The sequence below is a fragment of the Callorhinus ursinus genome, unplaced genomic scaffold (genome assembly GCF_003265705.2).
Source record: "Callorhinus ursinus isolate GAN/ISIS: 27379988/994484 unplaced genomic scaffold, GSC_fseal_2.0 scaffold15, whole genome shotgun sequence".
In the NCBI taxonomy this organism is placed as follows: domain Eukaryota; kingdom Metazoa; phylum Chordata; class Mammalia; order Carnivora; family Otariidae; genus Callorhinus; species Callorhinus ursinus.
Genome location: NW_027397077.1, coordinates 333184 through 345654, shown reverse-complemented (window position 1 = coordinate 345654; position 12471 = coordinate 333184). Strand labels below are relative to the sequence as shown.

Here is a 12471-nt window from a genome sequence, read left to right as displayed (position 1 = left end):
GAGCAGGGAGCCCAGTGCGGGGCTTCATTCCAGGACCCTGGGATCATGACCTGAGCCTAAGGCAGACACTTGACAGACTGAGCCACCCAGGTGCCCCAGAAGCCTTTTATTTTGATAAGTCCGAATAGTTTATTTTTGCTTTTGTTTCCCTTGCCTCAGGAGACCTATCTAGAAGGATGCTGCTATGACCAGTGTCAGAGAAATTACTGCCTCTTCTATTGATCTTTATGGTTTTAGGTCTCACATTTAGGTCTTTAATCCATTTTGAGTTTATTCATGTGTATGGAGTAAGGAAGTGGTCCAGTTTCATTTCTGCATGTTGCTGTCCAGTTTTCCCAACACCTTTTGTTAAAGATGTCTTTTCCTTATTGAATATTCTTTCCTGCTTTGTTGAAGATTAATTGACCATATAATTGTAGGTTTATTTCTGGACTTTCTATTCTGTTTCCATTTTTGTATCTATGTATTATATCTTTTCGTGCCAGCACCAGACTGTTTGGATTGCTAAAGTTTTGTAATGTAACTTGAAGTCTCAAATTGTGGTACCTCCAGTTTTGTTTTTCTTTTTCAAGATTGCTTTGGCTATTCAGGGTCTTTTGTGGTTCCATACAAATTGTAGGATTGTTTGTTCTCGTTCTGTGAGAAATGCTATTGGTATTTTGATAGGGATTGCATTAAATGTGTAGATTGCTTGGGGGTGGTATAGATATTTTAACAATATTTGTTCTTCCAACATCACTCATCATCAGGGAAATGCAAATCAAAATCACATTCAGATATCACCTTACACCTGTCAGAATGGCTAAAATCAAAACCACAAGAAACAACAAGTATTGGCGAGGATGTGGAAAAAGAGGAACCCATATGCACTGTTGGTGGGAATGCAAACTGGTGACAGTTACCGAGGTTCCTCAAAAAATTTAAAGTAGAACTGCCTTACAATCTAGTAATCGCAGTACTGAGTATTTACCCAAAGAGTACAAAAACATGAACTTGAAGGGATATATGCATTCCTATGTTCATTGCAGCATTATTTACAAAAGTCAGACTATGGAAACAGCCCAAGGTCCATTGAGAGTTGAGTGGATAAAGAAGAGGAGGTATATATATATATACAGTGGAATATTACTCAGCTATAAGGAAGAATGAAGTCTTGCCATTTGCAACGACACGGATGGAACTAGAGGGTATTATACTAAGCGAAGTCAGTCAGTCAGAGAAAGACAAATACCACATGATTTCACTCATATATGGAATTTAAGAAATAAAACAAACGAACAGAGGAAAAAAGAGACAAACCAAAAAACAGACTCTTGACTACAGAGAACAAACAGATGGTTACCAGAGGGGAGGTGGGTGGGGGCGGGGGAAAGAGGCAGTGGGGATTAAAGAATAGTTATCTTGATGAGCACTGAGTAATATATGCAAGTGTGGAATCACGATATTGTACACTGAAACTAGTATAACACTGTGTGCTGACTACAGTGAAATTAAAAAAAAAAGGATATAGGACAGTAGAAAAGAAAAGAAAAATACAGCTGTTATGGGGTCTTGGCTTTCCGGGGGAAATGACAAGCTGCACTGGTTTTCAAGTCAGTTTATACAGTCGAGTTGGGTCTTGCACTCTGACCTCTTGGGATGAATAAAATGCACCATCACGTAATCACGTGCGTGCATTTTCCCAAGGCTGCCATGCATGGGAGGCTGTGCTGTGACCCAGTGCCCAGCTCTGTCATGCCTGGGCTGTTTTTGCAGCATGCAAAGTAGCTTAGGGCCACATGACCTGGGCGCTCCTCTGGCTCTGTCACTCATTGGCTCTGTGACCCTGGGCAAGGTACCCTCAGTCTGAGTACCTGTTAATTGGGGCTACCAATATACCTGTGCCGTAGTGTTGTTGGAGCATTAAATGAGGTACTAGATAGGAAACCATGAGTGCTCCATAAATGTGCCCCCCTATTTATCAGAGCAAGGACTTAAACTTTTTTCCAAAAGTCTTAAAAACTGGTTAGCTTTAAAAAATGCCATTTTTGAAATGAGCAAGGCTGGCAATCATTGCTTTGTTTGGCATGAAAGCACACCCTTTCCCGGAAGAGTGGGAATTCTCCTGGTTCCAGGTGTAAAGATTTAGGAAGGGTCCTGCCTACGGACAAACGCGGGGGTCAGAGCTGGATGGGCTCAATCCTAAGGTTTTGGAGTGGCTAGAACCCCAAACTTCAAAGGATTTCCCCTCCAAAGTGGTTCTGCTGTGTTCTTCATCTCAAGCTGCTTTTCTCCAGCATTAAAATTGCATGTGCTCACATGAACTGTGATGTTTTAAAGCCCTCGCATGTGGACTTGTTCTGGGTTCGCTCCCCTTCCCTGTCGTCCCCCGCCCCTTGTAAATTAGGCCGGAGGACAGAGCAGAGAGACCACAAAAACTTTTCATGTTATCTCCGAGTATTTTAAGATATGATGAGCAACTGAATGGTCAAATTGAAAGTTATAATTGAACCTCATCAATAATTCAGTCACTGCAAGTTGAAGATGGCCCCTTAGCAGAGTGGGTTGGCGAAGGAGATCGCCATCCTGGGCTGGCTGTGTCCTACGACCATTTCAAAGACCTCGCCCAGTTCTCTGCAGCTTTCTTAAACTTTCTACACTTTCATCCCCTGGCCCATTTCCTTTCTGCCTGTGCCCCAGGCTTGGCCCTGGGCTCTCTTTGGGGTCAGACAGAGGTGAAGAGCTCTGGTGTCCCCTCTCAGCGTGCTCTGTCCCAGCAGCTGTAGCACTCCCTCTGGGAGCCGCTGCCGATACCCGTGAGCGGGTTGTGGCAGAGGTCTCTGCCCAGGAGCTGACCATGTAGACCGCCTGTCACTGGGGGATTCCTGGTGTCAATTGGCAGCAAGTGTCTTCAGCTCTGTCTCAGTGGCATATTGGGCAGCTTGCAGACGTGACTCCCCCATCCCTGGGATGAGGTGGAGTGGTGAGAGGAAGTGCCAACTAGATCTGGTATTTTCCCCTTTCCCCCCTTCTGCTTTTACAGTAGCTGGAGTATGAGTAATCGCATTGAAGCTTCTAACTGCGGTCATTGGCCCAGCTTAACTAAATTGATTCCCAGAGAGAGGAATAGTTGAGGCACACTCTTGTGGTTTCCCGTCACTTGTGGATAATGTGGGATTGAAAGCTGGCCATAGGGGCGCCTGGGTGGCTCATTCGTTAAGCGTCTGCCTTCAGGTCAGGTCATGATCCCAGAGTCCTGGGATTGAGCCCCGCATCCTGCTCCTCGGGAAGCCTGTTTCTCCCTCTGCCACTCCCCCTGCTTGTGTTCCCTCTCTCATTGTGTCTCTCTCTGCCAAATAAATAAAATCTTTAAAAAAAAAAAAAAAAGGCTGGCCATAGACCATCTGGGGGGATGAGCCCTTAGCACAGACCGTTGGAGCTTTGGATCTGGTGCTTCAAAGGCTTTTCCAGATTATTTGGGGTCTTGTTTTTCTCGATTGTGGATCTAATAGCTCAGAAACATTTGGGAAGTTTGAAACAGTTGTTAACTCTGTATGCCCCAAACAGCCCTTTTTCACTGGAATTTTAGTAGCTTGGAAACCTCTTTTCTTGCCTACCCTGAGATCTTTTAAAAAATCCCACTGGAAATGTATTTCAGACCAGAGCCTCTCTGATTGTTGGTGGGAAGGGGACCTTTGTCATCAGGGTGGAGGCCTCTGGGCTTGTGCATTCCATTCCTGTGAGCCAGTGGCAGGCCAGCGTGGCTGCTGTCACCTTCTCACCTTGACAAACAGCCAGCCTGGCTTTGCTTCCTCTGTCCGCCTTACTGCTCTGAGGAGGTGCTTTGGAAGCATGCCCGAGTTTTAAACCTGGGAGGTCACACGAGGTGTGATGGCGGGCACTGCTGCCTAAGGTCTGAAGGAGCTGGGAGTGACCGACTCCCCCAGCGACCGGGGCCAGCGCCCCAGGCAGGAGGAAGCAGCCTGCCAGGCCGGCGCCTTGTAGCTGTGTCCTTAACCTCTCGATCCTTCTCCCAGCTGTAGTCCCCTTTTCTTTCTCGAGCCATGGCTCCTTGTCACCCAGCCTTGCTTTCCTTTTCATGTTGCGCCGTGTTTAGTTTTCTCTGCTTTTTCAAGATTCCCCCCCCCCTTTCTTTTTGTTTTGACTTTCCTCTCTCCCCTTTCAGGTCCTCGTGCTCTTTTCCTTCTATTTTCATTCTGTCCTGGCGGTGTTCTCTGTACTTTCACTTCTTCATACGCTCGCAGGTGTTGGCATCCCCCAGAGAAGCTGACCGTGATCTGGGCATTATTTTTGACCTGCAGCAAGTCTCTTTATGCCGCAGCGGTATGCAAGTGTTGGGCTGGTTCACATCCAGTGATTGTACCTGGAAGGAACCCACCTCTGTCAGTTTTATTCATTATGAAAAATCACAAGACGGCATTCAAAGACTTTTAAAATAAACACAGTACTCCCGCCTCTCATTCAGGCCTCGCTTTCCCCGCCCTTCTTGTCTTTAGCGGTCCTGTTCTTCTACACGGTTAAGCATAATTGTGTATTCTTCACTCTGCTCCCTAAGTCAACGGCAGGCTTGTGGACTGCTGTTTTCCCTTCATGCGGCAAAACACCAACGTGTGTAAGCCTTTAGAGCAGACATTGTAGTGGCTGCTTAATTCCTTCCCCAGCTGACACCTCCCCTGGGGGACGGCTCGCTGAGGTCGGGAGGAGAGGCTGTGGACATAGTGCAAAGTGTGAGGGCTCGGCCGCCAACCAGGCCAGATCCAGACATGGCTTCAGTGAGCCACATGACCCGAGAGCGGGTGATTACCTTCTCTGAACAGTGATGTCTTGGGGATCTGATGGCTGGAATGTGGAGTGTCTTCTGTGCCGAGCCGAGGACTTTGAACTTCCTGCCCGCCACAGTAGGAGTGGTCACTGGCCAGCCCTCTCCCAGTGGGGGCCAGTCAGTGTGCATCCCTTGGTGGCTGGTGGAGGACAGGATGGGCGGGGACAAGATCTGGGGCAGAGAAACCCGTCTGAAGCTTGCGCGTCTGGTGGTCCGTGATGACGCGCAGAAACTCCTGTTCGGATTCTGGAACCAGAGGAGAGGGTGGGTGTCTTTTCCCTCTGAGCTCCTGGACGCATTGAAATCCCCTCATTCAGTGAGTGGAAGTCACTTCGGCTGCTGCTGCTTCCTAAATACCAAGTTGTTTGTGTAGGAATTAGGACTTTGAAAGAGCATTAGCATTTCTCCTTCCCAGACTGAGTAAGTATATGAGATCTGTGTCTAAAAACAAGCTGCCCTCTGTGTAGAGAGGACGTTTAAAGTGCACACATTTTGATTTTCACTGTTGTACATTTTGGTAATGACTCTTTGAGGGGATGACATTTTTTTCTTTTAGGGTGGCGTGTGTCCACTTTTGACCAGTGTCTGTGGTTTTGTTTACAGATTCCCACTGGAAATCCATTATATGAATCTTATTACAAGCAGGTAAGTTTCACTGGTGTCTTTTTGGATTGAATTAGAGAGGGCGTGTCTCGGCAGGCGCAAACCTGAGTAGGAGCCCAGCTGGGTCCCTTTCTGTCCTCCAAGTTATCAGCCAATAGCCAGTGGGCTGTGTGCTGCTTTATCTGAGGCCTTGTCTCAAGAGTTGTTCCCCCATTTTAGGTAGACCCGGCATACACAGGGCGAGTTGGGGCGAGTGAAGCTGCGCTTTTTCTAAAGAAGTCCGGGCTCTCAGACATTATCCTTGGGAAGGTACGTGAAGACCGATAGTGACCTCTCTTCTGAGGCTGCCCTCAAGGCTGCCCCAGTAGGCGAAGGCCAGACCCCTCTTCCAGGGGATGTGCCTCCTGGGGAGTGGGCTGGCCACTGTGAGCCTCTCAGGCTGTAACTGGTGGATATCCCACTTACTGCTTGGGCAGCAGACAAGAGGCCTGAGTGCTTTGGGGATCTTGACAGCTTATGGGTTTATTTTGGCTTTGGAGCCAAGTAGACCTGGGTATTCTCTAGGCTCTGCCACTGACCAGCTGTGTGCCCATGGGGGTGGGGGCAGGTCCTTCACCTGTTGCAAATTTGCCTCCTCACCCACAGCTCAGGAACGGCCACTCCAGCCGACACATAAGGCCCACACGCAGTGGCAGTGGCTCTGTTCTGTGAATAAATGGGCAGTGATTGGCAGTTGCACTCATGAGCATTTTTGTGTTTCCACAGATATGGGACTTGGCTGACCCAGAAGGTAAAGGGTTCTTGGACAAACAGGTATATATATATATACACATACACACAGAGCAAGTGGAGGGGCTTGGGCCAGAGCCCCGCAGGCTGGGTCACGTCTGCACTTCCTTCCTTGTTACTGCCGCAGACAAGTATTACTAGACATGAGTGCGGCCATCAGACTGTTAACACGGCAAGGTTTCATTTACTTGTGTGCTTACAGGTGATGAAAATGTTTTCAAATCCATCTATTTTGAAATCATTTAAGACTCCTGGAATTTGCAAAAACAGTCCAGAGAGTTCCGGTGTACCTTTCCTCAGCACCCCCACAGTGAGAGCTGCTTATGTCACCAGAGTGTGATGCTCAGAGGCCAGCTCGGTGCTAAACTAGAGGCCTTGCTCAGAGCTGGCTGGTTTTACGTGGACTTTTGGGGGGGTTTTGGCGTGTATAGTTCTCTGTAATTTTATTGCACAGATTCACGTAATAACCACCATAGTCATTATGACACAGAACCGCCTGGCCCCCAAAAGAATCTCTCTCATGTTGCCCCATGGCAGTCACACCCTAACCGTGGTTAGGTTCCTTCTGGTTCCATCTCCAGCATGATTTTGTCATTTTGAGAATGTTCTGTAAATGGAAATTTATAGTACTTATACATGATTTTATTTTATTTTATTTTATTTTATTTTATTTTTTTAAAGATTTTATTTATTTATTTGAGAGAGAGAGAATGAGAGATAGAGAGCATGAGAGGGAAGAGGGTCAGAGGGAGAAGCAGACTCCCTGCTGAGCAGGGAGCCCGTTGTGGGACTCGATCCCGGGACTCCAGGATCATGACCTGAGCCGAAGGCAGTCGCTCAACCGACTGAGCCACCCAGGCGCCCTTATACGTGATTTTAAATGGTCATATTTTAATTTAGTTCAGTTTTTCCCCAAACCGTATCCCAAGGGATGCCGTTCCTGGTGTCCTACTGTCCATGATCTGATCTGCTGGGAAAGCACCATCAGCTCTTCCTCCCTTCCTTGAGATTCACACTGTACGTCTGCACGTTGAAAGAGTCTGAGGACCTTGTGGACGAGAAACCTGTTAACTTTGTCTAATGAAGTTCCCAGAAACTTTCTTACATCCCCTTTTCTGTACACGCCACTCAGGCATTCTGTGGACATCAGTCTGAGAAAGTTCGATCTAGCGCGCCTGTCTTTGAAGATGTTTTTAAAACTCTGATTGTGTTTATAGCTTTAAAACAGTTCGTGTTCTCAGGCTGTTTGATCAATGAAAAAAAATTAGGTGATGCTCTGTGAGTCCACTAAGTCTGTGGCATGGCCGGCTCTGGGTTAGGAGGAGGGCGGGGAAGAGCAAAGGCCCCTGATGGCCTAGTTCAGGTCCTTTGTCCCTGCATGGGAGGTAAGGTTCACATCGGGCCAGGGCGGGGCGTGGGGCGAGTGGGAGAGGCTATCTTCAGCAAGGCCAAGGGATCACAGTGAATCGTGACAGTCAGTTCCCAAACAACTGTCTATTTCAAACCATTTTTAAAAAGTCAACACATACTTTTTTTTTTAAAGATTTTATTTATTTATTTGACAGAGAGAGAGAGAGCGAGAGAGGGAACACAAACAGGGGGAATGGGAGAGGGAGAAGCAAGCTTCCCGCCCAGCGGGGAGCCCGATGCGGGGCTTGATCCCAGGACCCTGGGACCATGACCTGAGCCGAAGGCAGACGCTTAACAACTGAGCCACCCAGGCGCCCAAAAAAAGTCAACACATATTTGAATCATCATTTATTTATAGTCTTAAACTCTAGTCTGCCGCTTCTCTAATCTAACATTTTCCTAAATGTCAGGAGCTCGTTATTGCTTAAAATACATTTATTTGAGGGGCGCCTGGCTGGCTCAGTTGATAGAGCACGTGACTCTTGATCTCAGGGTCGTGAGTTCAAGCCCCATGTTGGGCATAAAGCTTCCTTAAAAAATAATAAAGGTATTAAAAAATATATTCATTTGAAATTTTGGATTGTCCAGAGTGCAATGGACTGAGTCCATTGGCATATTCACTTAAACAGTGCTCCACTGTTTTGCACAGGGGGACCTTTTGCACATTGAGTCATTGCACATGACTTTTGCACATTGAGTCTTCATTGTTGCAGTGAAGTGAAATCCCTCTCTCCCAAAGCCCGCGGCTGCAGACAGCTCTCCCCCTGTCATCGCCAGCTGGCTAGTGTTTACCCCTCCCCCTTTTTTGGATTTGCAGGGTTTCTATGTTGCACTGAGACTAGTGGCCTGTGCACAGAGTGGCCATGAAGTTACCTTGAGCAATCTGAATTTGAACATGCCGCCACCTAAATTCGTAAGTGTCAAAATCCTTCGGTTCTTCGTGCTCTTCTGGTATCATCTGTTGATCTGTGTTTTTCTCTCTTTTTTTAATCGAGATGGAATTCATATAACCTAAAACTCACCATTTTAAAGTGAACAACTTGGTGACATTTAATACATTCACAGTGTTGTACGACTGGCCCCTCCCTCTAGGTCCAGAACGTTTTCATCACCCCAAAAGGAAACCCTTTACCCAGTTAGTAACCCCTCACGGGATCCCCCACCCCCAGCCCCTGGCAGCCATTCATCTCTCTGTCTGTATGGATTTGCCTGTTGTGGGCATTTTATGGAATCGTAGATCTGGCTGCTTTCACTCATCGTAATGTTTCCAGGGATCATCCGCCCCGTAACGGGTGTCAGTGCTTGGTTCCTTTTCATTGCCAAGTCAGACCGCATTCTATGGTCCGTCCATTCCTCTGGTGGTGGACATGACAATTCGTGTTCTGGGATTTGTTTGCACTCCTGTTCTCAGTTCTTGGAGTGGAATTGCTGGGGCATATGGTAATTCTTGTGTTTAACTTTTTGAGGCTTTCGCCATTTTGAAAGCACTTGGAAATGTGTGTCCTTTGCACAAACACGTCCTCTGGAGTTGAATTCCATGCCAGCTACAGCTGAGTGTTTCTTTTCCTTTCCAGCACGACACCAGCAGCCCTCTGATGGTCACGCCGCCATCTGCAGAGGCCCATTGGGCTGTGAGGGTGAGTGACCCCCGGCGGCGCCCCTCAGCCGTCCTCCACGTGCAGTTGTTTTAGCCACTTATGGTATTCAAAATGCTGCATGGGATGATTGTACCTGGTCTGTTTCAGAGTGAGTTTGCCACAGAATTTAACCAAGATACTCTTTCAGATTAAAGTCTTTAAATGGCCGTGACCTTTTTGGACATTGCCCTGCTAAGGCAGTTAGCTGAGTTTCAGGCGATGGATTCTTAAAATTTTACAGTTATATTTTGCATTTCTGGGTCATGTTATGTGGTTTTTGCTGCCTGGGTTGGTTAAACAGGATAGAAGGGCCACTTGTGAGAACTTGCAAGCGTGAAAACCTCTAAGATATCTTCGTAGCTCTCACTTTTATTTGTAGCCAGTTCATGCGTTATTATTCATTCCTTTCTGTTGCTGTCTTTGCTTTTGGAAAAGCTCTCAGTACCTGAGGGGACAACCTCCATGTCCCAAGTCTTTTCTAGAAGCAGCAAAGAAAGACACAAGCGATAACCCTCTAATAGGATAACCTCTAATATAACCTCTAATAGGTACAGAATCAGTCCTAAAGAAAATGCACGTGGGACGTGGAGACGGTTCGCAGATACTGAGACCTCCTCACTCCTCAGTTGTAAGGGGATTGTCACAGTTCCTCACTTCTAGTTGGCTTAAGTACTAGCATTAATAACAGTCTTGCTATAAAATAAAGACCCCCTCCCCCCCACCCCACCTCAAGTACATTTGTCCTGTTTTTACACGGTTTTTCTGTTCCGTCCTTGGAAGGGTTTGGAGAAGGGGAGGTTTGGCCAGGGAGAGGGCAGGAGGCAGCCTCATGTGACCAAGGAATTGTGGAGTCACGTCTGGGAGCAATTGAGCACTTTGCCGGCAGCAATCACAGTACTAAGGAGTTCCTTCTTTGTAGTCCAGTTGCACGGCACCTACTTGGAAAAGAGCTGCTTTGTTGTGGAAAACGATGCCGGAGAGCTCTTAGTCCTTGAACTGTTCCCGTCCCTTTCTGGCAGGGCTGCACTGAGGCCTCCCGAGAAGGGCTGGTGCCAGAGGAGGCTGCAAGGCCTCACATAGGAGGCTGGGCAGGAATGGTTCTGTGAGGGGGGCAGACTGTTTTCAAGAGAGATTCAGCCGTTTCAGTCAGAGAAACAGTGACAAAGCTGAAGTGCCAAGTGTTCTTTTCTGTTGGGAGAGCTGCTGGTCTTCAAGCTGGTGGGCAGAATTCGAGACACTTGAGGGGGACACAGGGTGCTCACCGTCTCGGTGCCTCCTGGGTGCAGTGTCTGTGTGCGCTCTCCTTTCTGTGTTCTTCTTTTCTTTTCTTTTTTTTTTTTTTAAAGATTTTATTTATTTATTTGAGAGAGAGAATGAGAGATAGAGAGCATGGGAGGGAAGAGGGTCAGAGGGAGAAGCAGACTCCCCGCTGAGCAGGGAGCCCGATGTGGGACTCGATCCCGGGACTCCAGGATCATGACCTGAGCCGAAGGCAGTCGCTTAACCGACTGAGCCACCCAGGCGCCCCTCTTATTTTCTTTTTAATTGTGGTAAAATATAGGTGACGTGAAGTTCACCATCTTTTTTTTTTTTTTTTTTTAAGATTTTATTTATTTATTTGACAGAGAGAGACACAGCGAGAGAGGGAACACAAGCAGGGGGAGTGGGAGAGGGAGAAGCAGGCTTCCTGCCGAGGAGGGAGCCCGATGCGGGGCCCGATCCCAGGACCCCGGGATCATGACCTGAGCTGAAGGCAGACGCCCAACGACTGAGCCACCCAGGCGCCCCTCACCATCTTGACCATTTTTTTTTTTAAAGATTTATTTTAGAGAGAGAGAACGCACGCATGTATGCATACACACATGCATGCACGTGGACGGGAAGGGCAGGGAGAGGGAGAGAGAAAATATGCAGACAATTTAGAGGGAGAGAACGCACGCATGCGCACACACATGCATGCACATGGACGGGAAGGGCAGGGAGAAGGAGAGGGAGAGAGAGAATCTCAAGCAGACACCGTGCTGAGCAGGTAGCCCAACGCGGGGCTTGATCCCACAACCCTGAGATCATGACTGGGCCAAAACCAAGAGTCAGACGCTCAACTGACTGAGCCACCTGGCACCCCCACCATCTTGACCATTTTTAAGCATATAGTTCAGTAGCATTAGGTACATTCACACTGTTGTGCAGCCATCTCCACCATCCATCTCTAGAACTTTCTCATCGCTCCAAAGTGAAACTCTGTCCCCATTAAACACTAACTCCTCCCCGCCCCGCCCCAGCCCCTGGCGCCCACCTGTCTGCTTCTTGTCTCTGAGAATGTGACTCCTCTAGGGACCTCATAGAAGTGGAATCACAGTACCTGTCCTGTGGTGTCTGGCTTATTTCAATCAGCATAATGTCCTCAGGGTTCATCCCTGTTGAGTCTGGGTCAGAATCTCTTGTTTTTGAGGCTGAAGAATATTCCACTGCGTGGATGCACCACACTTTGATTATCCATTCTGTCAACAGATGCTTGTGAGGGTTTCTTAGTGCTCCCGTGGCTCCAGCTCGTGGGCAGAGCGGGTAGTGAGGGGTCTGCAACCCCCCCCCCCCACCCCCGGGTCCAGTCACTATGGGTTTTATTTCTGGAGGAGGGCAGACTGTCCCTGCCCAGACCTGCCTCACCGACGGCCCCTCGGACATGCCGCCCGCATTTCGTATTTCATAGCGGCCGTAGCTGCTACTCTGTGTTGTAAGTCCCGTCCAGACGTCTCTGTTCATGAGGAGCTTTTATAATTTATTTTCTTACTCTGAGAGGATTTCCTGTTCTTAAAGTTGATTTTGATAATTGCTTGCTTAAGTCTTTGGTTTATTTTTATATTTGGTTCTTGAGCTCCTTTAGTTCTGTAGATTGACATCCAGATTTAGTTGTTTGTCTTAAAGAACAAAAACCCATTCACACTTGCATCTTTCTCATCCTGGTGAGCTCCTAGGAGGGAGGTAGGGGCGATCGTTGTCTCCCAGGCAGCCCCCGTGGTGGAGAGCGAGGCCCATGGCCAGGTCCTCTCTCCTCATTGACCTTGGCCGCCAAATTCGTAGTTGCCAGGGAGCTGTTTCCTTCAGGGTAGAGGTTCACTCTGGAACTGCTGTAAGACGTCCTGTGCTTTTAGGCAAGGCCAATGGCAGGTCCTTGCCTGTTTTCATTCCGCTTTGGGTCAGAGGTCATTT

General features: G+C 47.9%; 1 protein-coding gene across 11 annotated transcripts in view; it reads left to right on the top strand.

Annotated features, from left to right (window-relative positions):
* The window catches only part of EPS15L1 (epidermal growth factor receptor pathway substrate 15 like 1), a 95619-nt gene that overhangs the window by 18399 nt on the left and 64749 nt on the right, over positions 1-12471 (top strand). For 9 of the 11 annotated variants that reach the window (XM_025884750.2, XM_073900921.1, XM_025884751.2 and 6 more), the window contains exons 2-6: positions 5426-5467; positions 5645-5734; positions 6191-6238; positions 8442-8537; positions 9199-9261. In XM_025884750.2, coding sequence (XP_025740535.1) covers positions 5426-5467; positions 5645-5734; positions 6191-6238; positions 8442-8537; positions 9199-9261 — 339 coding nt within the window. Of the gene's footprint in view, positions 1-5425; positions 5468-5644; positions 5735-6190; positions 6239-8441; positions 8538-9198; positions 9262-12471 lie in introns of those variants that run through there. The other 2 variants (XM_073900923.1, XM_073900924.1) reach the window with 2 other exon arrangements.